This window comes from Echinops telfairi, unplaced genomic scaffold, assembly GCF_000313985.2.
Source record: "Echinops telfairi isolate 266 unplaced genomic scaffold, ASM31398v2 ScPeMD7_8;HRSCAF=38, whole genome shotgun sequence".
In the NCBI taxonomy this organism is placed as follows: Eukaryota; Metazoa; Chordata; class Mammalia; order Afrosoricida; family Tenrecidae; genus Echinops; species Echinops telfairi.
Genome location: NW_022103905.1, coordinates 11,041,030 through 11,067,886, shown reverse-complemented (window position 1 = coordinate 11,067,886; position 26,857 = coordinate 11,041,030). Strand labels below are relative to the sequence as shown.

The 26,857-nt window shown below is 43.8% G+C and overlaps 1 protein-coding gene across 1 annotated transcript; it reads left to right on the top strand.

Annotated features, from left to right (window-relative positions):
- Window positions 1–26,857, top strand: SLC28A2 (solute carrier family 28 member 2). Its single transcript, XM_004709518.2, has 17 exons — window positions 1–81; window positions 217–299; window positions 8,464–8,555; window positions 9,847–10,030; window positions 11,717–11,858; window positions 13,003–13,116; window positions 13,457–13,534; window positions 13,967–14,047; window positions 14,820–14,900; window positions 16,494–16,619; window positions 16,710–16,840; window positions 20,328–20,496; window positions 20,690–20,887; window positions 21,701–21,782; window positions 23,292–23,390; window positions 23,590–23,701; window positions 26,515–26,857. The coding sequence occupies exons 1-17, from the start codon at window positions 1–3 to the stop codon at window positions 26,630–26,632; spliced, it is 1,971 nt and encodes a 656-aa protein (XP_004709575.1). The 3' UTR covers window positions 26,633–26,857.

Sequence of the window (26,857 nt, the reverse complement as noted above, 5' to 3'; positions counted from 1 at the left end):
ATGGAGAAAATAAGTGGAAGGGAGTCCGCTATCCTGTCTACAATGAACACCAGCACAGAGACCCGGGGGCTGGAACTCACGGTAGGAACTCACCATGGTAGTTACTGTACAGCTTCATGCGCTGCCTCAGGGCCTCAGGCAGGCTGACTGGCTGTGCTCCCTCCCTGTCGCCTTGTCATTGTTGGCCCACTGAGCTCAGCTCTACCTTGCTTACAGGAAGAAGAACTCGAGGGAAACAAGAGGGCTGGGGAGCCAGGACACAGCCAGGGGGATGAATTGAGTCTGTCCACTCACCAGAGGTACGAGTGTTTAGACTACAGCCCCTTTAGGTCCTGAAGGCCCAGGGCTAGCTAAATGTGGTCAATGGACCCGGCGGATGTCAAGCCTGCCCTATATTCAGGGAGCTTCTAATAGTACTGTAGAGGTTACGTGATGTTACGATTTGTATATATTTAATTTTATGTAATCAGTGATTGCATAAACCTTTAATATAAACAGTGGCAGTTTATGTCAAAGGTGGCAGTTTATCCCTTCAAAGGCTATCAGTCTTAGACTGACAACAAAAGTAACAATCATAATAAGAAGAATGAGTACTATTTAGTGAGCACTACTATTGCACAGAAATGGAAGCCCCGGTGGCGTAGTGGGATGCATGTGGTGCTACTCACTTCGAGGTTAGCAGTTCGAAGCCAGCAGCCACTCCTGGGAAGAAAGATGAGTTTCGGTCACAGAAGTCCACAGGAGCGGTTCCACTCTGTCCTGGAGGGGCACCGTAAGTCAGAACTGACTTGATGGCAGTGAGTTTGGGTTTACTATTGCACCGGGGACATTATGTAAATTATATATTTGCCTCTCACAGTAGATAGATTCTAGTTTTAATGTCTCTCTTCAGGTTTGGACATTAATTTGCCTAAATTATTTAAATAGGAGAAAGCGGAGGCTTTCTATTCCTAGAAAGATGTCCAGCCTGGAAAACCCAGAGGAGCAATTCTACTTGTCCTTGAGGGTCATGCTGAGTCGGAAGCAACTGGATGACAGGAAATGTGGTAGGGTTTTGTGGGGCAGAGAGTGGGGACTGGGTATCATGCTTTAAAAATCTACTTCAGAATCCTAGGATTTGGAGCTAGGGAGATGAGTGAAAAAGAGAGAAGAAATTACTATGAGAGATAATAAAAAATATATATATATATATATAATCAGACTCCAAATATCCAAACCCACTGCCAATGAGTCAATTTGAACTCACAGTGGCTACATGAGGTTTCTGAGGTTGAAAATCTTTACAGAAGCAAGAAGTCGTCATCCTTCGCCATGGTAGACCTCCCAGGGGAGCGGTGAGTGAATTTGAACCACTGACCTCAAAGTTAACAACCAACACCTAACCGCAGCATCAAACGAACCACAGTTCTTTTAAAAAAAAAGAATGTCTTGGAAATAAAAAACAAACCTCAACTGTTGAAGACATACTCCATAACGCTATGTGTTTCAGTGGTCAAGAGCGAGGAATAATAAAAATAAAATTAATAAAAATCTTCAGTCATGAAGTTATGTTGTAGCAAGTGGTTTGGATAAAATAGTTCAACTGGAAGCCTTTTTCCATAGTGTGAAAGGGTGTCTGCTTTTATAAAAGCTTGCAGAAGTCACATGTGGACAGGATGAGAAAGGAATCCTGGGTAGTTTCTGAAGGGATGTGTGGCTGAGCAATTCCCAAACAAAAGATTGTTTTTTTGTTTTTTTTCTTTTTTAAACATTTTATTAGGGGTTCATACAACTGTTATCGCAATCGATACACACATCAATTGTGTAAAGCGCATTTGTACATCATTCTCAAAACATTTTCTCTCCACTTAAACCCCCGACATTAGGTCCTCATTTTTACCCTCCCTCCCCGCTCCCCCCCAAAAGATTGTTTTTATTTGCTTTCTTCTCTTTGTTTTTAAGAATGAGCTCTGTGAATTTAGAGAGCGACCAAATCAAATCGAACCAAACCCACTGCCACCAATCAATCCCAGGCGATTTTTAAAAAAAGATTTTATTGTTGATTCTCTGGTAAAAAGTGCACCTGACAATTGATGTATGGATGGATTGTGATAAAAGTCATATGAGCCCCTAATAAAACGATTTAAAAAAAAGTACGCATGATCATCACAGATCAAACCATTGTAGCATCATCATTCTCTGTTATCCCATCTCCAGCTCACCCTTTGCCAGCACCACCGTTGGCCTTTGCAGGCCTCTGACTGGCTTTATCCTGTTCTTGCGTTCCCGGCGCGGTTTTCTTGGTCTTGTGCTTCTCAGACAGGCCGCGTCTTGCAAGTCTGTGTTTAGGCTCATTTTTCTTTGCAAAATCCAAAGAATTATTAACCAAGCTGAAGCCTGTCATCTTGCCACCACCACAACAGGTTCTAAATCCAAATGCCAAAATGACAGCTGGTGTGGTCTCGTACATTTGGGGTGGTTCTCCACGTTGTGCTGTCTCAGGCACTGGGGCTGACCATTTGTCCTCTAGGAAGTAGTTTGTGGATCGCGAGCTTCCCGGTCCAGATAGTTGCTATATCGTTAATGATGGCGGCAGACACTCAAGCAGCCAGGGTGGAGAGAAGAACGAAGAAGAGGCGGAGGTGGAGGTGGAGGCGGAGGCGAAGAAGAGGAAGAGGAAGAAGAAGAAAATCCAAGAGATTTTAGACCTTTATGGGAACAATGTCCTCTCTCTCCTGTGGCCTGATCCAGAGTGCCATCAGGGCTTCTTTAATGCAGAGCATGAGCCTAAATGTTTCATTCTGATTTTTAAAGAAATGTATTTGATTATTGAATTTGAAAATAGACACAACAGAACATACAGCAAGAAAACGATTTCTCCGTGTCCACTCCAATGACGTTTATGACATTCTTCCAAGCTGTGCAATCTTCCTCACCCTACTTTCCCAAATTATTCCACCCCATTAACATACTCGCTGCCCAATAATATTTTCCTCTCTATAATTTATTTCCAAGTATAAATTTACATTATTCTAAAGATAAATGTGTATTGCATTACATGGCACATTGATACATGTTATATGTAAGTCCTAGTGGTGTAGTGTTATGCATTGGGCTGCAAGCCACATGGTCACCAGTTTGAAACCACCAGCATCTCCACAGGGTCACTATGAATCAGCATTGACTCGATGGCAGTGAGTTTTTTGAGTGAGAGTTAGATATATATAGTGTATGAGTTAAAATATGCTCTCAAACTTACTGCTATGGGTGAATTCCCACTCATAGCGATCCTATAGGCAGAAGAGAGCTGCTCCTATGGGTTTCCAAGGCTGTAAATCTTTATGGGAGCAGCAATGTATATGATGGGGCTTTAAAAAGCTCATGGATCAAAGAACAAAAAAATCATCTCATTGTAAATGAGGGTGAGTGCAGAGTGGAGACCCAAAACCAGGCAACTGGACACCCCCTTACTGAAGGGTGTCTGAGAGGAGACGAGCCAGTCAGGATGCAGTGTAGCAAGGATGAAACATACAACTTTCCTCTAATTCTTTAATGCTTCCTCCCTACCACTATCATGAACCCAATTCTACCTTACAAATCTGGCTAGACCAGAGGATGCACACTGGTACAGATAGGAACTGGAAACACAGGGAATCCAGGGCGGATGATCCCTTCGGGACCAGTGGTGTGAGTGGCGATACTGGGAGGGTAGAGGGAAGGTGGGTTGGAAAGAGGGAACCGATTACAAGGCTCTACATATAATCTCCTCCCTGGGAGATGGACAACAGAAACGTGGGTGAAAGGAGACATCAGACAGTGCAAGATATGACAAAATAATAGTTTATAAATTATCAAGGGTTCATGAGGGAGGGGGCAATGGGGAGGGAGGGGGAAAATGAGGAGCTGATATCAAGGGCTCAAGTAGAAAGAAAACGTTTTGAGAAAGATGAGGGCAACAAATGTACAAATTTGTGATAAGAATTATACGCGCCCCCAATAAAATGATTAAAAATAAAGCTCATGGAATTCAAAGATAATGAAATTTTACATGAATTTTTTGAAATCCATTTATACAGTATACAGGGGTGTATACATACAGATACACACGTATGTGTATATGAATATGAGGAGTCCTAGTGGCATAGTGATTACTCGTTGAGCTGCTAACTGCAAGGCCAGCAGTTCAAAACCACTAGCCGCTCCTCAGGAGAAAAATGGAGCTTTTTACTCCCATAAAGATTTACAGTGTCGGAAACTCATACAGGCAGTTCTACCCTGTCCTATACTGTTACCATGAGTCAGCCACAACTCGCTGGCAGTGAATTTGGCTTATTTTTTAAATGTATGTATACACACACACACACACACACACAGACAAGAAGCCCTGGTGCAATGGATAAGAGCTCGACTGTGGGTAAGAAGATCAGCAGTTCAAACCCACCAGCTGCTCCACAGGATAAAAGATCTGGCAAATTTTCCCATAAAGATTACAGCTTAGGAAACCATATGGGGCAATTCTACCCTAATCATGTCATATAGTCAGACTTTATTCAATGACATGCAACATATTAGCATGTGATTAAAATATAAACTATATTATAGTTTTGGTTTTCCTCTTTAGCTTTTTATATATCATGTGTCTATGAACTGACAGTAAAGAATACTGTAAAATGTTCATGATTACATAATAGTTTATATTTGCATAGCACCCTAGAGCTTGATGCTGTGACTTATAGAGTCAGACTGATTGAACCCATATCTCAATTCTACCCAGTGATGTTCTAGCAGATGTTGAAAGAATTGACCCTCCAAGTGAAGTTTTGCCATAAATGTTGGTTGATATTTTTGCTGAACTTAATGAGTAAGACCAGGAGGAAACAAATTTTACCTGTAAATATAACAAACTTATCAAGCTTTGCAGGCCATATAGGCCCTTTTTACCCACTCACCTCTGTCATTTGGTGGAAAAGCAGTCCCAGGTGACACTAAACAAAAAGGCCTGGCTATGTTTCCAATAAAACTTTATTTTAAAATAGAGGAGGAGGTATAGTTGGCCTTTGGAGCATAGTTTGCTAATCTGCGTTCTAGACAAAGCAGTCAAGTCCTGTTTTGGAGCCTTTGGTTACAGTGTAAATACTCCCAAAATGGCCAATTTCACGTTAACACTGGAGGTCATTGCACGAGGACTTGGGAAGAGGAACCCAGCACTACTAGCATTGTACAGGATGTTTCCCACGTACTTGCTCTTTCTCTCACTGCCATTGAGCCATGTGGCTCACAGCAACCCTATAGAACAGGGTAGAACTGCCGGTGAGTTTCCAGGACTGTACATCTTTGTGGTAGTAGGAAGCCCTGTCTTTCTCCTACAGTGGCTGGTGGTTTTGAACCGCTGACTTTGCAGTTAGCAGCCCAGTGCGTAACCACTACACCACCAGGGCTCCTCCACGTACACAAAGAGGTGTAAGTATTAAGTAACCTTCAGAACCTAGGTAATCGTGAAATGTAGTAACATCATGAGACAGTTATGATTTTTAGCATTTATGACCTCTGCTTTGAATGTAATGAATTTAATTACAGGTCTAGGTAGTTTAGCTCTTCTTAATAACACTCACAATTTCTGAAAGTTTAATATTTAGTTCTTGCAAACCAGTTTCCGTGCTCCACAGACTCTTCTCTTACCAGTTATTGGGCAAGTTACTTCTGTGAGCCTGTTTTTGCCCCGTAAAACATGAGAAATATTAGCACTTACTTGGAAGGATCTTGGTGTATTTTGCCAAATTTCTGTTAGCAGCTTAAATGACTCTGATATATAATTGTGTCCAGATCTCTAAAAACTTCACAAGCAATATTTTCCCATATGAAAAAATATAACTGGCTATGTAGATGTAAAATCACGCCCTAAAAGTATAACCTGTACTCTTTATATGCTAATAAAACTATACATTTCCCCTCATTTAATTTATTTTCTATATTTGGGTCTGATTTATTTTTCTTGTTTGTCAACTATAGTAGAATTCTAGATTTTGAACTGTGTTTTTGTTTTCCTGAATTACTAAAATATCACATGGATTGATTTCTTCTTCTTTTTAATACTTTTATTGAGGACTATTACATCTCTTACCACAATCCATACATTCATCCAGTGTGTCAAGCACATTTGCACATATGCTGCCATCATCATTTTCAAAGCATTCTCTTCCCACTTGAGCCCCTGATATCAGCTCCCCATTTCTTCCCCCTCCTTCCCCTTCTGCCCTCCCTCATGAACTCTTGATGAGTTATAGATTATTTTTTCAATATCTTTAATGTTAATCTATCCTATATAGGTTCTATCAAAACTGCCTAAAGCACGATTCTGAACCCCCTAGTTTGAAACCCTCTAGGACCCTCCTTGACGTCTGAACAAAGCCCAACTCTAGACTATGAAATTCACTTACTCTTCGCCCACCCTGCACTGTTGGGAAGCCCCCATCTCCACCCCCACAACCTGTCATACTTGATATCAAACTTGACTTTCCCTTACAGCAACCCTTACAATTCTCTTTATCTAGCCACCATATGCTCTAATCCAGTGCTTCTCCCCCTTCCTAATGCTGCGACCCTTTCATCCATTCCTCAGGTTGTGGGGACCCCCCCAACTATAAACTTATTTTCCTGGCTCCTTCAAAACTGTCATTTTGCTACTATAATGAATCTTCATGTAGATATCTGCTATGCAGGATGTATCTTTCGCTGTTACAAATTGAACATAATTAAAGCATAGTGATTAATCACAAAAACAATATGTAATTACATGTTGTGAAATATTTATGTGTTTTCCGGTGGTCTTAGGCAACCCCTGTGAAAGGGTTTTTGACCCCCGAAGGGGTTGTGACCCACAGATTGAGAACCGCTGCTCTAATCAGCCTCCACAACCGAATATCCCTTACTTTGCTGTCAGGTGGCATACAGGAAGTTGGTTCTGATGCCAGCAGCCCTGTGCCCACAGAAGGAAGCACGGCCTGGCCCTGCATCGTCCTCCCCATGGTTATGCTTGCACCCATTGTTGCAGCCACCACCAGGTGCCAATCCACCTCCTGGAAGGCCTTCTTTGTTCTCATTCCTCATATGTAACTTTGAAGCAGGACATTTTTTTCTCTTTTTATTTGGAAAAGTTTGAGATCTGGAGGTATACTGGAAAGGTAAACTACAGAAAACTATACCCCCTCCTTTCCTCTAGATTAACTTTTTTTTTCATTCCAAGCATGCAATTTTAATGGGTGTCAAAAGAAGTGTGTTCGTTGTAATTCCTCCAACAAGTCAGAACTTATTGCAGGTGTCACTCAATCCTTTAAGAAAGAAGCTCATGCTTTATGTCTTGTGGTGGATGAAATAGTCCTCCTAAACAGACCGCGGAGGTGGTTGGATCTGAGGACATGAGGGATAAAATGTAGGGATGGTCACTTTGAACACCATAGAAGTTAGAGGTAGTCATTTGGGGTTGAAAAGGGAAGCACAATTTCATGATAAACTAAGCTCTTCAGACGGCTGCAGAATATTAACTAAGTATGAACATTTTGTCTAGTTGTTAATAATTAATCAATGTAGTTAGAGGGAAGAAAATTCCTCAGTATGGTTTTTTTTTTCCTGTTACAGTGTTTGTGCATTTTGGAAGTGTTTCCAAATAAAATGCTAGATTAAAAAAATACAACACAAAACAAAGCAAAACAATCCTGTCGGTTTCCCTTTCTGTCCCCTGGATTCTTAGGAGGAGCCCATGGCCAGGGTTGGTAACGTGAGTAGGTGGTGGTCGGTGGTCCACACGGAGTGGATTGTGGCCCGTGGCGACCCCCGTCCAGGTGGGCAGTGTGGACCTGCTCCATCGGGGTCTCCAGGCTGTAACCTTTCGTCCCAGGGGTCTCCGTGCAAGTTCAAGCCACCAAACTTTCTGTTAGCAGTCAGCTGCTTCGCCATATGCCCCCAGGACTGCCTCCAACACGGAAACCGCTGTGTCGGGTGTTTGCACCGGGCTGCTTCCTGGACACCTTCCCTCCGGCCTGCCCACCCAGGGACTCCTGAGGGTGCTGGGGTCCTGCCTGAAGGCATGGTTTTGTGTACTCCTTGGGGAAGAATGCCCAAAGTTGTCTCTCAGAACAATGGACTCCTTTATGAATATGGAGACAGAGGACGGCCCAGAGGAATATGGAAACAGTCCAGGGTCCAGGGGAAGCAAGAAGTTTCAGGAGTCTCTTCTCAATGTGACCCGTGTCCACTTCTGAGGTGGAAAATTGCCATGGAGTGCAGGCTGGGCAGGGTTGTTTAGACCTGTTGTCCACTGGCCACGTTGGGTCTGGTCTTTGTGGCCTTGCCAAACACCACCGAACTGCCCCCTAGCTGAATAATGTTCTTGTTGACTAAGAGCAAATTCTGCCTGGACCAAGCCCTGGGAATTGATACTCATGGCTTGGAGTAATTTTGGTATCTCAACTTTTGGCTTCTCCTCAGGAAGAACCGACAGCCTTTCGTCAAGTTGACCCTGTTCTGCCACACTCATGCCGGCTTGTTCAAGAGAATCCTGCTGAGCGTGCTGTGTGTAGGTGAGATATTGAGCATGCAGGGAGGTCAGAAAGGCAATGGTGTGAGAACTAGCCTCTCTGGTCGAAATGGTTACCACGTGGAAAACTATTTTCTTCACAAACTGACCAAAGGGCTATTTGATCTTAGTTACTGGAACATGAGACATATTTTATTGAGTTACACTTGCAGGGATAAGTAACATCGGAAAATAAACTATTTCCTCAAAGCTCTACAATTTGATTGTCTTCAGTGTTTCAGAGAATGTAGGTTTATCTCTTTTTAGTGTCATTACAGGAGAAGCCAGTGTCACGTTCTTATTTGCTGGCCTCCTGGTAAGATTAATGATATAAACTATTAGTAAAAAGCAGTAAAAGGTTTTTAAAATGTGCTATTAGTGAGATCGGGACCTCAATGTCAATAGCAGAAACCGGGATGGTGAGAACACAATGTTTGGGGGTTTGGGTTTTTTTTTAACCTATGTTTGAAATGAACTTATATGTCATTGAAGACTCAAAATCGGTTTCCATTTTCCTATTCCTCCTTTTTATTTAGCCACTAAGGTCAATATTTAGCTTCAAGGGGTAAGGAATCGGGAGAGTTTTATGCATGTATGGATGTATGCATGCATCTTCAGACTGTGAAACTTCATTCTCATTATTGGGGGGGGCGGTGTTAACATTCATTTTGGTTTTTAAAGAAGCACATTGTATATAGTTACCCAGCTCATTTCAACAAATGAAATCAGTAATAATATCCCATTAAGCCCTAATGAATGTGGTTCTCTTTCTTTTTCTTTCCCCCCATCCTTCCTCCCTTCCTCTATGATTTCCTATCTACCCCCTCCCGCCCCCCCAAATGTCCTATCCCATTCTTTCAAAGTATTTTTGTGAGGAGTCATGGAGCCATAGTTAGGACCACATATCTGATTTTAATTCTTTAGTGGTAATGTTGATTTTTTTTTTTGTTTAACCACATGACGTTGTTTAAGAGGAAAGATTAAAATGGTGGGGTAGAAACTTTGGAGGAAGGGTGACTGACTTTCGCATGCACTTATGATGGATCAAATCTACTCCAAGGAGCAGAAGGACATCAAGTGAAGTCTAAGGAGGTGAGATGTCCTCAGGGACTCGTGAAAGTAGGTGATCACCAAAGTAAGTGAGCACCTCCTTGGGCAAGCTCAGTAAGAAGATGGTTAGACATCTATCGCGGCCTTGAAAACTGTGGCTCGTGGGGTTGGCTGTTCTCCTCGCTCCTGTCTGGAGCTTCCTTGTTCCACCTTAATGATCATTACCCTGCACCATCTCTTTCTAGCATATGCTGCCTACTTCTTGGCCGCTTGCATTTTGGATTTTCAGAGGGCACTGGCCTTGTTCGTGCTCACCTGCTTGGTGCTGATTATCCTGGCTCACCGCTTCCTGAAGAGGCTGTTGGGTAACAAGTTAACAAAATGTCTGAAGCCCTTTGAAAACTCCCGCCTGAAGTTTTGGGCAAAATGGTAAGACAGGAATGTCAATATCCCTGACCCCATACTTTGTCCCCAAACCCACTCTACTACCCGTTTTCTCTCTCCGTCGTTCCTGAGGTGTCTCTTAGACCTTCACTCATGCCTTTGGCCCTCACCCTTGCTGTTCAGAACTGTCGGCTCCTGCATGACCAATTGCCCTGGAGATGACTTTGAATCATGCGGGTCATTTTACAACTGTACTCCACAGGGCTCATGTTTGTGGAAATAGATTGCCAGGATTGTCTAATGAGGTAACTCTCCTTCGACTAACACCACCCATGCCTCAGTTAGCAGCCAAGGGCATTAGACATTTGCCCCACCCACGACTCCAGAAAAAAAGACACAGAGCAAAGGTCCATGGGCCTCTGAGTGCTAACCTTCAGTCCTTTTTTTTTAAATGGGGGAGTGCTGTTTAAGTTTCAGAGAAGATTATCAGTTAGTCTATCATCCGGGCCTTCGTCAGAAATGAGAAATGCCATATTCCTCTTTAGTGAAGTAACCCGGAACAAAGAAGCTTACAGCCGTCTCAGCTCGCAAATCGATTTGATGGCTACGTGTCTTCCTTGGTTCCCTGATAGCTCTTATGCTGTTTTCTTTTTTTCTCTAGTCTTCCGCACCCACTGGTATCGTTTTCAATTTCTTAGAATGTAAGGGTCCAACTTCCCGTTCGGTGTATATTGAACTGGATCCCACAGCAGCCACAGCTTATCTCCCTAAGTGTGGATGCGCATGCTTAGATAAGCTGCGGTCACAGGCCTTTAATCACAGGCCAGGGGTAAGAGAATAACGATCAGCTTTTCTATAAAGTGTCTTTTTTTCTGCCAGCCTCCAATGGATGGCCTAGAAATTGGTATGAAGGGTATAGTCAACCTCAGCAAACTGGAACGATCCCCTAAATGTGGGATCATTCATTCCTCTGAGGTTGGGGGATAGTAGAGCTGAAAGGCTTTTATTCCTTAACAATCCGGATCTTAGAAAGTGGTTTTGATTCACTTTGAAGGAGATAAATTCCAGGGAAAACAGCTCCGAAGTGCGACACTGACCTGGAATACCCTTGGCTGTTGTTCTTAATCCTTAGGCATCTCAGTGGACAGCATGCTTTTTGGTTTTGTCTTGCTTTCCTATGCGATGTCTCTTCTCATTCTTCTCCCTTCAACTTAAAGGACCCAAACAGTTAGACATAAGGAAGCCAGTCTGTAGGGATCAAGTCTGTTTGGTACAGTAAAGGTACACAAGCAGTCAAGGCCACGGAGATGGATGGGTACCAGTACTGGATTGGCACTTTGGGTTTTACTCAGCCTGGGACATGTGGTTGAAAAATGAGATGGAAGAGATTCATGAAGTGGGGAGACTAATATTCACTTTTCTTCTTTTAATCTTTTATTTTCTCATTGCAATAGTCATAAAGAATAGGTCTTTAGATCACTTATTACTGATATAGAAATCAGAGGATCAGAAGATCATGTCATTTGTGTCCTCGGATTGAAATCTTTCAACTTGGTTCTGTAAATTATAAAAGCTAAGGGGAGAGAGGGGGTAGTTAGGGAGATACCGTTCCATTTCTAAGCTACAATAAACTACTGAATGTTTTAGTGATCTATTTGTTTTAAGGTAAAGTTAGTTTTTCGTCCTGTGTTCGTGGATTCAATGACATGGGTTGTGGCATTCCCACTCCAGGGCGTTCGGAGGACTTGCCTTGATTGGCCTGATCCTGTGGCTGGCTCTCGACACAGCTCGAAAGCCAGAGCAGCTGATCTCTTTCGGAGGGATCTGCATGTTCATCATCATCCTCTTTGCCTGCTCCAAGCACCACGGCGCAGTGAGTTTGGGGTGTGCAGGTTGGGCGTAGTTACACATAGCCGAGGGCCAAGGACTAATCCAAAAGTACACGGGGCAAGCACGAACGACAAAGTGTCATCATTTTCTAGGGTTGCCATAGCAAAACACCACACACTTGGTGATTCTAGAGAACAGGGATTTTCTGCCCTCACGGTTTGGGAGATTCACAAATTTCAGGATAGCAACTCTAGAGGAATTTCTTCCTTGTTGGTAGCCTGGACATTCCTTGGTGTTTCTTGATCTATGCGTGGATCTTCACAGTCTCTACCCCTTCAGTGTTTCTACATATCTATTCTGCCCTTTGAGTAAGATGCTACTCAAAAGGGATTCTATTTAGGCCCCATTCTATTCTCATTAATATCGCCAAAGAAAAGCCCAATTTCCAATCGGGGTCATGTTCACAGGATTCATACGCCACTGTTTATGGGACACAGTTTAACCCATAAGTCAAAGACATAGAACTCAGTTCTTAACAGCCTCTAGTATTTGCCTCCTTTAAGAATGTTGCTTTTAAGAAGAGATACAGACATCCCGGAGGCTCTCAATCAATTATTTTCAAACATTAGATTGTGATCCATTCATGAGTCTTCATAACAACTTTATGGGTCTAAGCTAACAGTAAAGAAAAACTAAAACAAAAAAATAAAGTAGAATGTGATAGAGAAATCAGTTAATATTGTATATCTCACTCACTGCCATCAAGTTGAATACAAGTCATAGTGACCTGATTGGACAAGTTAGAACTCGCTGCCCCTGTGGGTTTCTGAGTCTAAATCTCTTTATGGGAGGAGAAAGCCTCACCCTTATTCCAGCATTGTACATCATAAAGTATTTGTTTAGCAAACCTTTATCTTTGTATGCATGTTTGTATGTCATCCAACCTCTAGACAGATTGTTAAAAAGCATATGAACATATTTGACTATATATTGCTACCCTATGTCCCTTTATTATGCTCCCTGCTCATTACTGCATTTTACCCCATATTTGCTGCTAGCATCTTACATTGGTTGTAACCAGAGTACACATATATAGATCATGAAGTACCCGTACTTTAAACTACAACCAAGTAATAGCTAAGTAGGGTTTAGCACTAACCTTGGATTCACTTTCTTCTTGATCCCAGGTGTCCTGGAGGGCAGTGTTTTGGGGCCTGGGTCTTCAATTTGTATTTGGGATCTTGGTCATCAGAACTGATCCTGGATTTATTGCATTCCAGTGGCTGGGAGAACAGGTTCAGGTATGAGAAATCGAATGTGAGAGCTCTGCTCTTTTAGGACCCTGGGGAAAGGAGTTGGTGGGAGGCATTAGAAAATGAAGCTGTCTTATTAATGATGGTGGTAGGAGATCTGGCGGGAAAGGAGAGCGTATGCTGAGGTATAACTATGACTACGAGCGCCGAGAACTGAGCTGTTAAATCCTCCTGTTGTTCAGTGATCGGTTCACGGGAACACAGTCTGTCGCCATAGTGACGAAGGAGGCCGGCCTCAGTAGCAGGAGTGGTGTCTATTAGGAATGAGGCTGTTCCTGTTTTCTCCTGCGTCCTTCCTGGCTTCACTCTTGTTCTTTCTCTCCTTCAGATATTCCTGAGCTACACTGTGGCTGGATCCAGCTTTGTCTTTGGGGAAATATTGGTCAAGGATGTCTTTGCTTTTCAGGTTGTACCCATTTTATGAATGAGGGGGGTGGGGGTGGGGGTGAGGGCAAGTAAAACACAGAATGAACATGTTTGAGAGACCAGCATCTCGTATATTAAGTTGACCAGAGGGGAAGATTTCATGCCATCGACCAAGAAAACATCATGAGTCTCTGGCCTTTTGATCATTACTCTTCTGAAATTTGATGAAACACGGGCCAGGAAAGATTAGAAAAGATATCGTTGTGGCCTAGCATTGATAAAATAATAGATTTCCTATATATTTTAAATGTATTCCTAGCTTGTATTTAAATATCCCCTCAAAATTGCCTGTTTGGATGATTTTGGGGTGCTGAGAACTTCATTTGGAGGCCTGACCCCTACGGTCCATTTAAGTTCACATGAGCATGGGCAATGTCATGTCTTACCAGCTGTTGCATAATTTTTCCTACAGGCCTTGCCAATTATCATTTTCTTTGGCTGCGTCATGTCCATACTGTACTATCTGGGCCTCGTACAGTGGGTGATTCAGAAGGTGAGTCATTCGAATGCCTATCCCAGTCAGGCGATGGGCAGTGGTAAGATTCAGCCGGTCAGCCCCAGTTTGGCAGAACCAATACCTCATTTCTGGTTGAGTACGACAAACCAGTTGCTAAAATGACCCTTGTAATCAAGATTCTCTCTAAGGGGGTGGGGGTGGCTGGACAACTGCCCCATACAGAAATCACAATTTTACGTTCCTTACTAATTTTTAATATTCATTTGCACAATAGCAGTGTTCAGATATCACATTGAAGTAATAAACTACTTTTTTATATATATATGCATATATATATTAATACTTAAAACAGTTATTAAGGCAAAGACCCAGCCGTTAAATTATATAACCACTGGAGATAGGTCATCTTGTGATCTGTCAAGAAGGACAAACATGATAATTTCTCTGGTAAAATAACTATCTATAGGATCTGGAGACAATGAGAACCAATGTGAAATTTCTTTCACGCATATTTGATAGCTAATGATCAGGCCCGTGCCTTAAATAGGCCAAGAGGTAGATCAAGAAAAGAAAAACTGGGCCAGACTATCTTTTCAGACTGAATTTTAGTTTATTTGCTCTAAAAAGCCAAGAGTTCTGAGTTCTGGTCGAGGCTCTGTTTGTAACCCGCTTTGTGGTCTAGGGCTTGTCACTGTACTTCTCCAGGTCTCAATTTTCTGAACAGTAGAATTGAGAGGAAGGGGGGGTTGGGGGACACTTTCTAAGATTCCTGCTAAGGCTGATGGCTTAGGTCTCTGTGTCCCTTTAGATCGCCTGGTGTTTGCAAGTCACCATGGGCACCACGGCCACGGAGACCTTGGCTGTGGCAGGAAACATCTTTGTGGGGATGGTAAGTACCCAGAGGCCTTCTGGTTTTCTCTTCTCTGTGGAACCGAGAGCTTCAGAAAATATCCTTTGAGAATATTTTGAGGAAAATATCCTTTGAGAAGTATCCTTTCCTTCTGAAAAGCCAAATAAATGAAGGCCATGGGTAGCCAAGGGATGGTGGGAGGAAAAGACTGGGAATCTCATAGGGAACTCAGCACATTGTGTTCATGTCCTTGCCTGGTAACACATAGCTGGACATCCTTAATCCGGACATCCTTAACCACAGACCCAACTTCTTACACAGGAATTCAGGGATGAGGAAGTGTGGTTGATCTATACTTTGGTTTCTCCCTATGACTCCCCGGGTTTTTGGTTTTCCACGGATGCTAAGGAGGTAGCAACTTGTCTACATAGGGCTCTTCTATGGAAAACTTGATTGGTATATTTGTCTATACCAGTCAATTGGGTTCAATAGATGCCATTGATAATCGGCTCAATGTTAAGAAGCATAGCTTGTCAAATTGACAAGGAGTTCGTGTTTTGGTCTTTTTCTTCCACGGCCCAGAACCTGCTTCTGAAATGTCCTGAGTTCTTCTGGACACTTTTACCTTAGTATTCATCTCACCTTCACATTGTGCTGAAATTATCCACAATCGACTTGTCTTCTAGATTTTAAGCTCCTGAGAATAAGAATGTTACCTTATTCATATTAATGTCCTTACCATCTAGTTCAGCACTAGGCAAATAGCTGGCGCTTGTCAAATGGTGCATAACATGATCTTAAGTCAATACCATAGTTTGCATAATTAGTCCTTTAGAATTTTATAACATTTTCACCAACATTATTTCTTTTGATTTCCTCATCAAAAGTTGGGTTAGCGCACCTAACTGGAATCCATATATTATCCCCATTCTAGTTGTTTTGTTCCTATTAACCTCATCTGATATCCTCACAACGTTCTCACCTATGCTTTAGAATATTTGGTGAACATTTAATCTCATAGAGATTATTTTTTATGAGCCCGATGTTTAGTACTTATGACCGGTCCTATGATTTACCTAAAAGGTAACTTGAAGGGAGAGTTTTCACGCAAGACTTAAAGAATATCTCAGGGCAGTAATTCTCAGGCATCTGTCCTATCTCAGTGTGCCTGTACATCTATAGTTGTTGAGAATATGAAATTCTGTTCTACATTTTTTCCCTTTCTATCAGGGTCCATCTAGCGTGGTCTTTATCAGAACACAGGTAATGGTAGCCGGGCACCATCTAATTCTTCTGGTTTGAGGGGACAGGAGGACAGGGTTCATGTAGACCAATTTCCCCTCTGAATTTTGGATTACTTTTTGCTCTTTTGCTCTAGATGAATAAAGAACTCTCATACAGTATTTCAAAAGTCAAGTGGATACAACAAACAGCTATAAAAACAAGGGAGAATCATGGCAGTCAGAATATGATGAGGTGCCAGAGGGAGTTCAGCAGGGGCTGGGAGGGGCTGAGAGCAGAGCCTCGTGCTCACTAGGCGGGGCTACATTCTCCCTACAGAACAGCTCACGCAGGAGCAGTGTGTGGAAGGCATACCACCTTGGGATCTGAGTGGCTTCTCCTTGTTTATAGACAGAGGCACCCCTGCTCATCCGTCCATACCTTGCAGACATGACACTCTCTGAAATCCATGCGGTGATGACTGGGGGGTTTGCCACCATTTCAGGCACTGTGCTGGGAGCCTTCATATCCTTTGGGGTAAGTATAGTGGGCTTGGTCACTTGTGAGTGAGTCAAGATCTGGCATCTGTAGAGACACTGACCCCCCCCCCCATGTCTGGCCTTACAGATCAGCCCAGCATCCTTGATTTCTGCCTCTGTGATGGCAGCCCCTTGTGCTCTTGCGTTGTCAAAACTAGTCTATCCAGAAGTGGAAGAATCAAAGTTCAAGAGTAAGGAAGGGATAAAACTGCCTCGTGGGTGAGTCTAATAAGGTAAATAAGGTAAACAGTGGCTGGGTCTGGTGCAAGGCCAAGTGGTGCTGTGGTAGCAGAGATTTGAAGTCTCCCTCACTCAAAAGTCACGGCTGTCCAGTCAATCACAGCTCATGGCGATTCTATAGGACAGGGTAGAACTTCCCCTGTGGGTTTCCAAGACTGTAACTCCTTATGAGAGCAGAAAGCCTCATCTTTCTCCCAGAATTCCTGACGGGGGAATACTGTGATTCCACCTGCCCTCTTGCTTATCTCTGCCAGTAGTGAATCACACTGATTTCTTTGCATGTTTTATAAATAATTTTATGGGGGACTCTTGCAACTCTTATAACAATCCATACATTAATTGTACCAAGCACATTTGGACATATGCTGCCATCATCCTTTTCAAACATTTTCTTACCACTTGAGCCCTTGGCATCAGCTCCTCATGTTTCCCTCCCTTCCCCCCCTCCCACCCTCATGAACCCTTGATGGATTATAAATTATTATTGTTTTCATATCTTACACCATCCTTTACCCATGTCTCCCTTTATCCACATTTCTGTTTTCAACCCACTGGCCTGGGGTTGGTGGGGAGGATCATTGCTATCGGTTTCCCCTTTCTCCCGCTTCTCCCCTCACCTTCCTCTTGCCCTCATTGTATCACTACTCCAATTATGTTTCCTGAAGGGTTTATCTGTCCTCGATTCCATGTGCTGAGAGCTCTAATCTGCACCAGTGTACATGCTCGGTCTAGCTGGATTTGTGAGGTAGAACTGGGGCCATGATGGTAGGAGGGGGTGGGGGAGGGGAGAAAGCATTAAAGAACTAGAGGAATGCTGTGTGTTTCGTCAGTACTATATTGCATCCTGGCTGGCTTGTCCCTTCCTTGTGACCCTTCTATGAGGGGATGTCGAATTGTCTACAGATGGGCTATGAGTCTCCACTCCAACCCCCATCATTCACATCTATATGATTGTTTATTTGGGGTTTTCTAATGCCTGATACCTGATCTTGTCAACACTTCATGATCACACAGGCTGGTATGTTTCTCCCATGTGGGCTTTGTTGCTTCTCAGCTAGATGGCTGCTTGTTTAACATTAAGCCTTTAAGACCCCAGGTGTTCTATCTTGTAAGAGTTGGGCACCATCAGCTTTTTTCACCACATTTGCTTATGCACCCATTTTGACTTCAGCAATCCTGTTGGGAAGGTGAGCATCACAGAATGCCAGGTGATTAGAACAAAGTGTTCTTGCATTGATTTGAGGAAGGTCTTGAGTAGAGATCCAATGTCTGTCTGCTACCTTGACACTTAACATATAAATATATGTACATAGACCTATATCCTTCTCATTATATATTTACATTTGTATATGCCTATGTTTATCCCTCTATAAATGTCTTTTGCTTCCTGGTTCTTTCTTCTATTTCCTTTTACTTTCCTCCTATCCCACTATCATCTTCGACCTTCATTCAACTCTCAGTAATTCCTCTCAGATACATTGCACTTGGTAAAACCCCATGAGGCCTTCTACACCCTCCTCACCATCAATTTTCAAACTCTTGTTCTTCCTTTGTCCCTGGGTTTGTTGGGTCCCCCTTCCCAGCCCCCCATCTCCCCCTCTTCCTTGTCCCCCTGGAATCCTCAGTCCCATTGTTTTCTCCTTGGGATTGTTTATCTTGCCTATCTTATATAGATACACGGGGGGGGGGGGATGAGAGAGGAAACAAAGGACCTATAAATTGTTCTAGGTCTGTCTGCTGACCCTTATGTATGTTTTCCGATCGAGTCTGAGGAGGTTCCAAGCCCTGTCCTCTGAGTCTGAAGTCTGTTTTCAGGATTCCTCGGGGACTTCATTGCTTTGCTCCCCTGGCTGCTCTGTTGCACTCCCTTTGTGTTTTGCCCCAGTGGGGTGGGGTGGGAAGTGTCAGACTGGGCACAATTCTCCCATTGTGTCTCCAGTGCTCTCCCTTGCAGCCTTGTGGGTCTGTGAGGATACATCTGAGGGTATATCATGTCTTGAGGGGGGTGGGGTGGGGCCCACCCTACAGTCCTCTCTGTGCCCACCCTACAGTCCTCTCTGTGCCTTGCCTGCTCTGAGCAGGAGTGTCATCCTCAGAGCTTGGTGAGCCAGGCTCGCTCTCTCTCTCTCTCTCTCTCTCTCTCTCTCTCTCTCTCTCCCTCTTAGTTTGCTCCCATGTTGTCTGGGTAGACTCGGCACTCTCCCCAGGCTGTATCTGCAATGCTGTCTTCTATGGGGCAATCTTCTTGGGAAGGGGGTCTACATAGCTGGGATTGGGGCCGGCCCTGCAAACCTCTCTGTTAGTTCGCTGCTTTGTGCTGGTGTGTTGGTCTGGTCTCTCTCTCCCTTTCCTGTGGAGACATAAACAATACCCTCACCATGGGTGGGCTAGTGCCCTCTTCCCCCACTATCCATGTCCTCTTTTGTCACTCTTCCTTTTTGGTTGGCTGCCATATGCATCCCTGGATGGAGTCTGACCCCTAACAGAGTGCCTGAGCCTCGCCCCAGAAATTTATGCATTCAATGGCTTTTCCTCTATGCCCTTTGTGCTTTTGAAGCTTACCTCAGTGGACTCATGTTGTCCTTGTCCTTCTGTTCTTCAGGGAAGCACTGACACCAGTCCTACACAAACTCTTCCAGAGCATAGAAAAAGATGGCAACCTCCCGAACGCGTTCAACGAAGCTAGTATAACACTGATACCTAAAGTGGGCAAGGATCTCACTAGAATTGAGAAGTACACACCAATATCTCTAATGAACATCAGTGCAAAAATCCTTAACTAAATGCTGGCCAATAGAATACAAAAGTATATATAACGATTCATTCACCATGACTAGATGGGATTCATTCCAGGGATGCAGGGATGGTTGACCATCTGAAAGACCATCAGCCTTATTTGCCACATTGACAGGAAAAAGAATAAGAACCACGTGATAATCTCGATAGATGCAGAAAAAGCATTCAGCAACATCCAACACCCATTCCTGGGTAAGATCCTCAAAAAGACAGGAATGCAAGGAAAGCTCCAGTGTGTGCTTTTAACCCCAGCGCCCACTGCTAGTCGTCGCCTGCCAGCCCCCTCTGTGCTTGGTCTCAGTACAATTCCATGACAGTTCTATTTACTGTGCTTCAAAGTAGCATCCGTTAATGGTAGTACTGAGGAGCCCTGGCTGTGCTGTCAGGTGAGCACTGGATTTCTAACCACATGGTCGGCGATTAAAGCCCCCCAGCTGCTTTGCTGGAGAAAGATGAGGTTATTTGCTTCTGTAAAGATGCGTAGCCTTAGAAACCCTTCCGAGGTTCTCGATAGGTCCAAATCAACTCGATGGCAGTGGGTTTGAAAAGAGACTCCATCACCACTCGATGGCCTTACACCCTTCTCCTATTAGAGAGTGGGGTTTCTCTTCTCAGAGGTCTAAGACTACTCTAGACACCATCGTCGTCTTCTCACGCCCAATGACCACAGGAAGGAGAACAATATCCTGGAAGCTGCCAGCAATGGAGCCACAGATGCCATAGGCCTTGTTGCTAACGTAGCCGCCAACCTGATCGCATTTTTGGCTGTGTTGGCTTTCATCAATGCTGTCCTCGCCTGGCTGGGGGAATTGGTGGATATCCAGGGTCTCAGTTTCCAGGTAAAGGCTCACATTGGTTGGGATGTTCCCCTGGGGTGTAGGTACTTGGTCCTGTGCCTGTCATTCTGACCCATAGGAAGTTAAGAGAAAGCATCGATTGGAGACGGGTGGCATAGACTAAGTGAAGGTTCAGGAAAGTCCTTGACTCCTGACTATTGTTTGTTCTTTTCCCCCTGCAATCTCTTTCCCTTAGGTCATCTGCTCCTATATTCTAAGGCCCATGGTCTTCATGATGGGTGTAGAGTGGGCAGACTGCCCCTTAGTGGCTGAGATGGTGGGGATCAAGTTCTTTATCAATGAATTTGTGGCCTATCAACAATTGTCTCAGTACATGCAAAAGCGTCTCTCCGGAGTGGAAGAGTGGATTGGGGGTGAGAAACAGTGGATCTCAGTAAGTGTTCATCCAGAAACCCATACATCGGGTGAGGTCACCATGGTAGCTGTGTGCAGGCAGTCAAAAAGTTCTACACAAAAGTTTGCTGCAGACCCACCGATTCCTTTCCAGTGCCCAAGACCTAACCACAAAATGAGCAAAGAAGCAGGCATAGACCCGTTTCTGTCTCCAGTATTGAACCTAGGCAGTGTTCTCCCAACCCTCTGACCAGACATCTCTCTATAACAGTATTATTAGGTCTTGACCATCGGAGCAGGGCACTGATGTTTGGAGAGTTTAAGACACCTTTCTTTAATTCTGAAGTCCTGGGGGCAGAAGCAGCTAAGGGCTCCCCTGCTCACTGAAGTATTGGCGGTGTGACTTTCCTTAGAGGCACCTGATGGGAAAGGCTACAACTTGGAAAGCCCGAGGGAGCAGCTCTACTGGCAGTGCATGGGCTCACCATGAGGCAGATTGATCCGACAGCACATGGGGTTTTATTTTGTTTTGTTTTTTTCTTCATGTATAAGTTTAATCTGCTCTCACTTTCTTTCCCTCGGTCTGTCTAGTTCATCCTGCTCAATCATCCTCATTTTCAGGCCTTTGCCTTGTTCTTATGCCTCAACAAGAACAGCGTCCAAGAGGCCCCTGGTGGCTTCCGTATCATTATCCCTGCAAGAACTCGTGGAGAACAATTTTCTGAGCATTCCGTCTCCATTCCTGAGTATAGAAAAGAGTGGGGCCACCACAAACTATGATAGTTCAGTCATGATTATAATACTGCACAAGCATGACTGCCTTTATTTCTTTCTTTGTTTACCCTTTCCCTAGGAGAGAGCTGAAGTCATTACAACATTTTCACTCTGTGGATTTTCCAACCTTAGTTCCATGGGAATCACACTGGGAGGCTTGAGTGAGTTCATTCATTTTTCCCAGCTCCCCCATAAGCCCAGCAGGTCCCAGCTTCTCCAGTGGACAGTCCTGGTGTTCAGTATAAGTTGAGACCCAATAAAGAAACTGATGTGAAATGGACCCTCTGAGACTGTAGTTAATTAGGAGCCAAGAGAATCATCCTCTTTTGCTATGGGTGGGGCCCACATTGGGTTTACCTTCTGAATTACAGCTACTTTTTCTCCTGTGGATCGGAAGCCTGGTGGACTGATTTTATTGTTCTTTTCCTTGTCTGAGAGAAAAGGAGCCTGGTGGCATAGTGGATTAAGCACAAGGTCATGAGTCAACCCCACCAACTTCTTCATGGGAGACAGAGGGGACTATCTTCTCCCATAAAGATTTAGTGTCAGAAGCCCTACGGAGCAGTTCTGGCCTCTTATAGGGTAGCGTGAGTCAGAATCAACAGCAGTGGGGTGGTTTGGCTTGGTTTGATTGGTCTATGGGAGAACGTCTTGTAGGAACGCCACGCTGATTTTACTGTTGCATTGTAAGGAAAGATCTGCTGCTGTTGTTTCGGTTCAGTAGGGAGAGAGGTTCTGAAATTCAGGTAGACTCTAGCTGTCTTCCCAGAAGCAGGAGCTGCCCAAGGGAACCAAAGACAGAATTAGCAGACTCGTATGGCAGATGGAAAGTCAAGGCGAATGGTGCAGCGTGTTGGACTAAAAGCTGCAAACCACTAGGGGTGGGAGGAGTGAGTATTTTAAGCAGATAGAGACATATCTACGTCGCTGAAGATATTTTTGAATGTGGGTGATGGTTTGAGAAAACAGTATGAGGAAGATGGGATTGACCTGGAGGGCATTGGCAGAGGGAAATGACTAGCAGGTTCTAAGGGTGTGGAAGTTAGAACTGGATCTTAGAGGATTGGAGTATAAAACAGATCCAGCTGAGTGGCCCACTTCTTATGATAGTCTATTGCCACATCTGGTAGCTGATTAAACAAAGAATCTAAACACTTTTCTGTATGATTGCCCAATTGATGTCTAATTGTGCGACTAACATTTGGAAGTGAGATATGCATTATGTGGTTAAGGGTTAAGCGACTATTGTCCTCTTTACTCGTCTGATACAAAATAGTTCACCTAATTCTGGTCCAGACTTAAGAATGCAGATATTAACAAGCCCATGGCATCGGTGTCTCCATTGCTGGCAGCTTCCAGGCATTCACACCTGGCCAGAGAAACTCCGAGCTTTGCTTGATCCAGATGCAGCTTGAGAGTATTCAGAGAACTCCTTAGGGTTAGAAACTCAGTCGTTGGCCTGGGGAAGGTCTGAGGTAGTCCTCAGAACTAAAGGATGCAGTCCTTAGGTTGCCTCACTGGCAGGTCTCTGAGGGTTGGTAGTAAGGATGTTATTCACGTGCTAGGTTTTATTCCTTTACATTCTTCTAAACGGGCATTATGGGAGAGATACCCGATGGCTGGCTGGATCAGAAATCTAAAAAAAAAAAAAAATTTTCTGTCATCTGCAGCATCAATGGTGCCCCACCGGAAGAGTGACTTGTCCAAGATTGTGCTCAGTGCCCTCCTCACGGGGGCCTCCGTCTCCCTTATCAGTGCCTGTATGGCAGGTAGGTGCCTCAGCCTTGCTCCCGGCAGAAATCGCTTCTCTAGATCATGACGGGATATTGATTTAACCATCCATCCCACAGATGCAAAGAAAAGCCACCTAAGCTACAGTGCGCTTCATTCACACACAAAGAACAAAATTAAGAACCTGAAGGAGTAAGTGCAAAATCTCCCCCTTACAGTTTCTGTCTCCTTTTCCAGGAATCCTCTATGTCCCCAGGGGAGTGGGCGTTGACTGTGTCTCCTTCCTAAACACAAGTTTCACCAATAGCAGCTATGAGACCTACGTGTGCTGCAAAGAGCTCTTTCAGAGGTGAGCGTATACTGTGCCCCACCCATCCAGAAACTTCTGCAGGGAAAAGCGAAAGAGATCCTGAGGGAAATCATGTGGATGCCTAGAATGTATGAGAAGGGAGATGAGTGTCTGTGATGGTCTAGACTTGGGCTCTTCTCTCTTATTAGGTGCATCTTCACTGTTATGAGCTCAAGTGTAGACAACTAAAAGGTTCTCCCTGGCTTGGTAGGGTATTGAGAGGTAGCAGGGCAAGGAAAGAGACAAAGAAGGGTGGTTTGTTTAATAAGAACTGTATTTGTTGTGATTAGAACACAGATGGGTATAGACAAAGACTCAGCCATGGTTCTACATTTTCGCAAAGGTAGAAGCGTCTTCAGACATAAAAAATTTTAAAAAAGGAAGATTAAGAAAGAAGAACATTTGGTCTGATAGAATGATGGTAAGGTCAGACAGTGTAGACGTGAATTTGTTTACCAAATTTTGGGATATTAGAAGAAGAGACGATATCACAAATCTACAAGAATTCGTCTTAGGACACACAAAAGACACAAAAGGGGAGGTTTGAGACACTAGACCATTGGTATTGCCGAAGTAAACAGGGGTGCTGTATGAGTGAGAGGAGTGAATTCTGGGAGATGAATTTGGAAGCTCACGGCTTTTGAAGGCCTCGTATAAATGCTAAGGAATTTAGGGTTTGACCTGTAGAATTCTGAATACTGGCATGATCAGGTAGGCTTGTTCAAAAAGTCATTTTTGGGTAGTCACTTAAATAACCAAACACACTGCCATCGGGTCAATCCCCTAACTCTTAGCAAGATTTCTGAGGCTGTAAATCTTTACAGGAGCAATCGGCCTTATCATTCTCCCGAAGGGTGGCTGGTGGGTGTGAACCACCGACCCTTTGGTTAGCAGCGGAAAGTCTAATCCATAGTACCATCAGATAACCGCTGTAAGGATCCAAGTGATAAAGGCTGATACTAAGTGATTCTGTGGCTGGAGATACATCAGAACAAGGAGAATCCAAAGGGTTGGTTCTTGGCTAGTGTATTAGTCTTGGTACTTTGGAGAAACAAATCCACAGCAACTCACGTATAAGAGAGAGTTTTATGTAAAGAAAATGTGCATCACGAAAACATCCCAACCCAATGCTGCCCAAGCCCACAAGTCCAACATTAACCCATACCCAACACCAGTCCACAAAGTCCTTCACCTCACAAAACAGAGGCAATGATGCCGACTGCAGGAGGAAAGCTGAGTCAGTGAACGAACAAGCATCTCAGCACTGGCAGGGGTCTCCACATGGCTGCTCCAGCACCCAGGGCTGCGTCGGGATAGATCCATGCGGCTTCTCCTTGGGGATGTCTTGTAGAAAGTCAATCTTGCAAGCTGAAGCAGGGAGCTGCTAAGGCAGCTGCACCCGGTGCAACCATCACAAAACAAGAGACCCGAGAACTAGAAAGGCGAGGCTTACCACCCATTTATCCCTCCGCCTTTCAATTAGCCCCACATGTGATTATTGGCCAGGCTGGCACAATTAACTAACTCAGCTAGAGAGGAGGGAGGTGCGGGAGAGAAATGAATCACAAATAACTGTCAGGCCTGGTCAAGTGGTCCTGAGGGGGACCATTGAATCACAGAAAGGAAGAAGACTACTTCTCGGAGGGAAAGTAAGGATGGATCGTATATTTGGGCTATGCTGACTTGGAGATAATTGGGTGACAACCCTGTGAAGTGACTTATGAGGCAAGTAGAGTCTGGGTTCAGAGCAGAAATCAGAGCTGGAGCTAGAAGTGGAGGTGATTATGCAGGTGGGGCGTTCTCAGTATCAGTAGATGCTGGGTGGCTAGCTGCTTAACAGGTTTCGAAGCCAAGTTGATGCGCATTACCCTCTGTGTGAGGAGGTTCTCATCAAATGAGGTAACCAAAGTCCTCCCCAAAGTATCTTTGGGGTGTTCTGTGGAAATAATGAAGCCGGTTCAATTATTGGCCGATTTTGATTCCTGTGTCCTTGTGGAAGTTCAGTGAATGTTGTCAGCATAATCTAGAGGAAAGTAATAAAGTAGAAATGGCTAGCTTTTGTTTAGCTAAGAATTGCCCTTACATATCTGTGTTTATTCAAAAAAGAACAAAATAATCGTTCTTGCTTACTTAGGCCTTCAAAGCTCCAACGGACTCTTTGTCTAAGTTTAGCATCTAGAATCTGAAATATGTTTCTCCAATCAATTGATACTCAGTGAGGCTGAGATGTTTTGTTCAGGACAGTGGCCTTGGGTGGCCAAATTTCACTTTTTGAAATTCAGTTATAAATCCCTTTGCAAAGCAATAACGTTGCTCGGTGATATCGACAAAGAAATTCCTAAACTGATTCTGATGAGGATTTAACAAAAGGACAGAATATATTGTATGGGGCTTTTTGCATGAATGATAACATTTTTAAAAACATTTTATTAGGGGCTTATACAACTGTTATCGCAATCCATACACACATCAATTGTGTAAAGCGCATTTGTACATCATTCTCAAAACATTTCCTCTCCACTTAAACCCCCGACATTAGGTCCTCATTTTCCCCTCCCTCCCCGCTCCCCCCTCCCTCATGAGCCCTTGATAGTTTATAAATTGGTATTTTGTCATATCTTGAAATGATAACATTTTTAACGTGGGCATAAATGAGTACATAAATTTTATTGGGTCCTATTTATTTGGTCATTGCTGATGGATTTTTGTGATCTTGGTTTGGTTTTTCAGCAGCTTAGGTCACCTTCCTGATATAATATTATTGCATTGCGTTTATCTGACCCCCTGTGTCTCCTTCTGGCTCTTTATTTCAGCACTTCTTTGAATGGCACCCACGGTCCTTCTTTTTCTGGTCCCTGGGAAGGCAATGAGTTCAGTGGCATGGCGCTTGCTAACTGCTGTGGAATCTACAACCATTCTACCTGTGTCTAAGGCTGTACCATTTCTACAACAGGGTTGAACCTGACCGCTCTTGGATGACTGATGTGTTTATACACGCAGTGTCCACTCAGCAGTTAACGCATCAAACTCTTTAACAGTCGTGATAAACATTGTACTTTTGAAAAACCAGGACTGATGACTAGCATTTATCTTTCTGTTCTTTAAACTAAATAGAAAATGTATCACGGGCTCTGCCGGAGCTTAGGTTTGAAATGA

What these genes read in the sequence shown, in the direction of transcription:
- SLC28A2 (XM_004709518.2), top strand. Translation starts at nt 1, where the DNA reads ATGGAGAAAATAAGTGGAAGGGAGTCCGCTATCCTGTCTACAATGAAC. An exon ending in AGTCTGTCCACTCACCAGAG is followed by an intron (nt 300 to 8,463) that starts GTACGAGTGTTT and finishes GCTTCTCCTCAG; the next exon opens with GAAGAACCGACAGCCTTTCG. An exon ending in AATCACACTGGGAGGCTTGA is followed by an intron (nt 21,783 to 23,291) that starts GTGAGTTCATTC and finishes TGTCATCTGCAG; the next exon opens with CATCAATGGTGCCCCACCGG.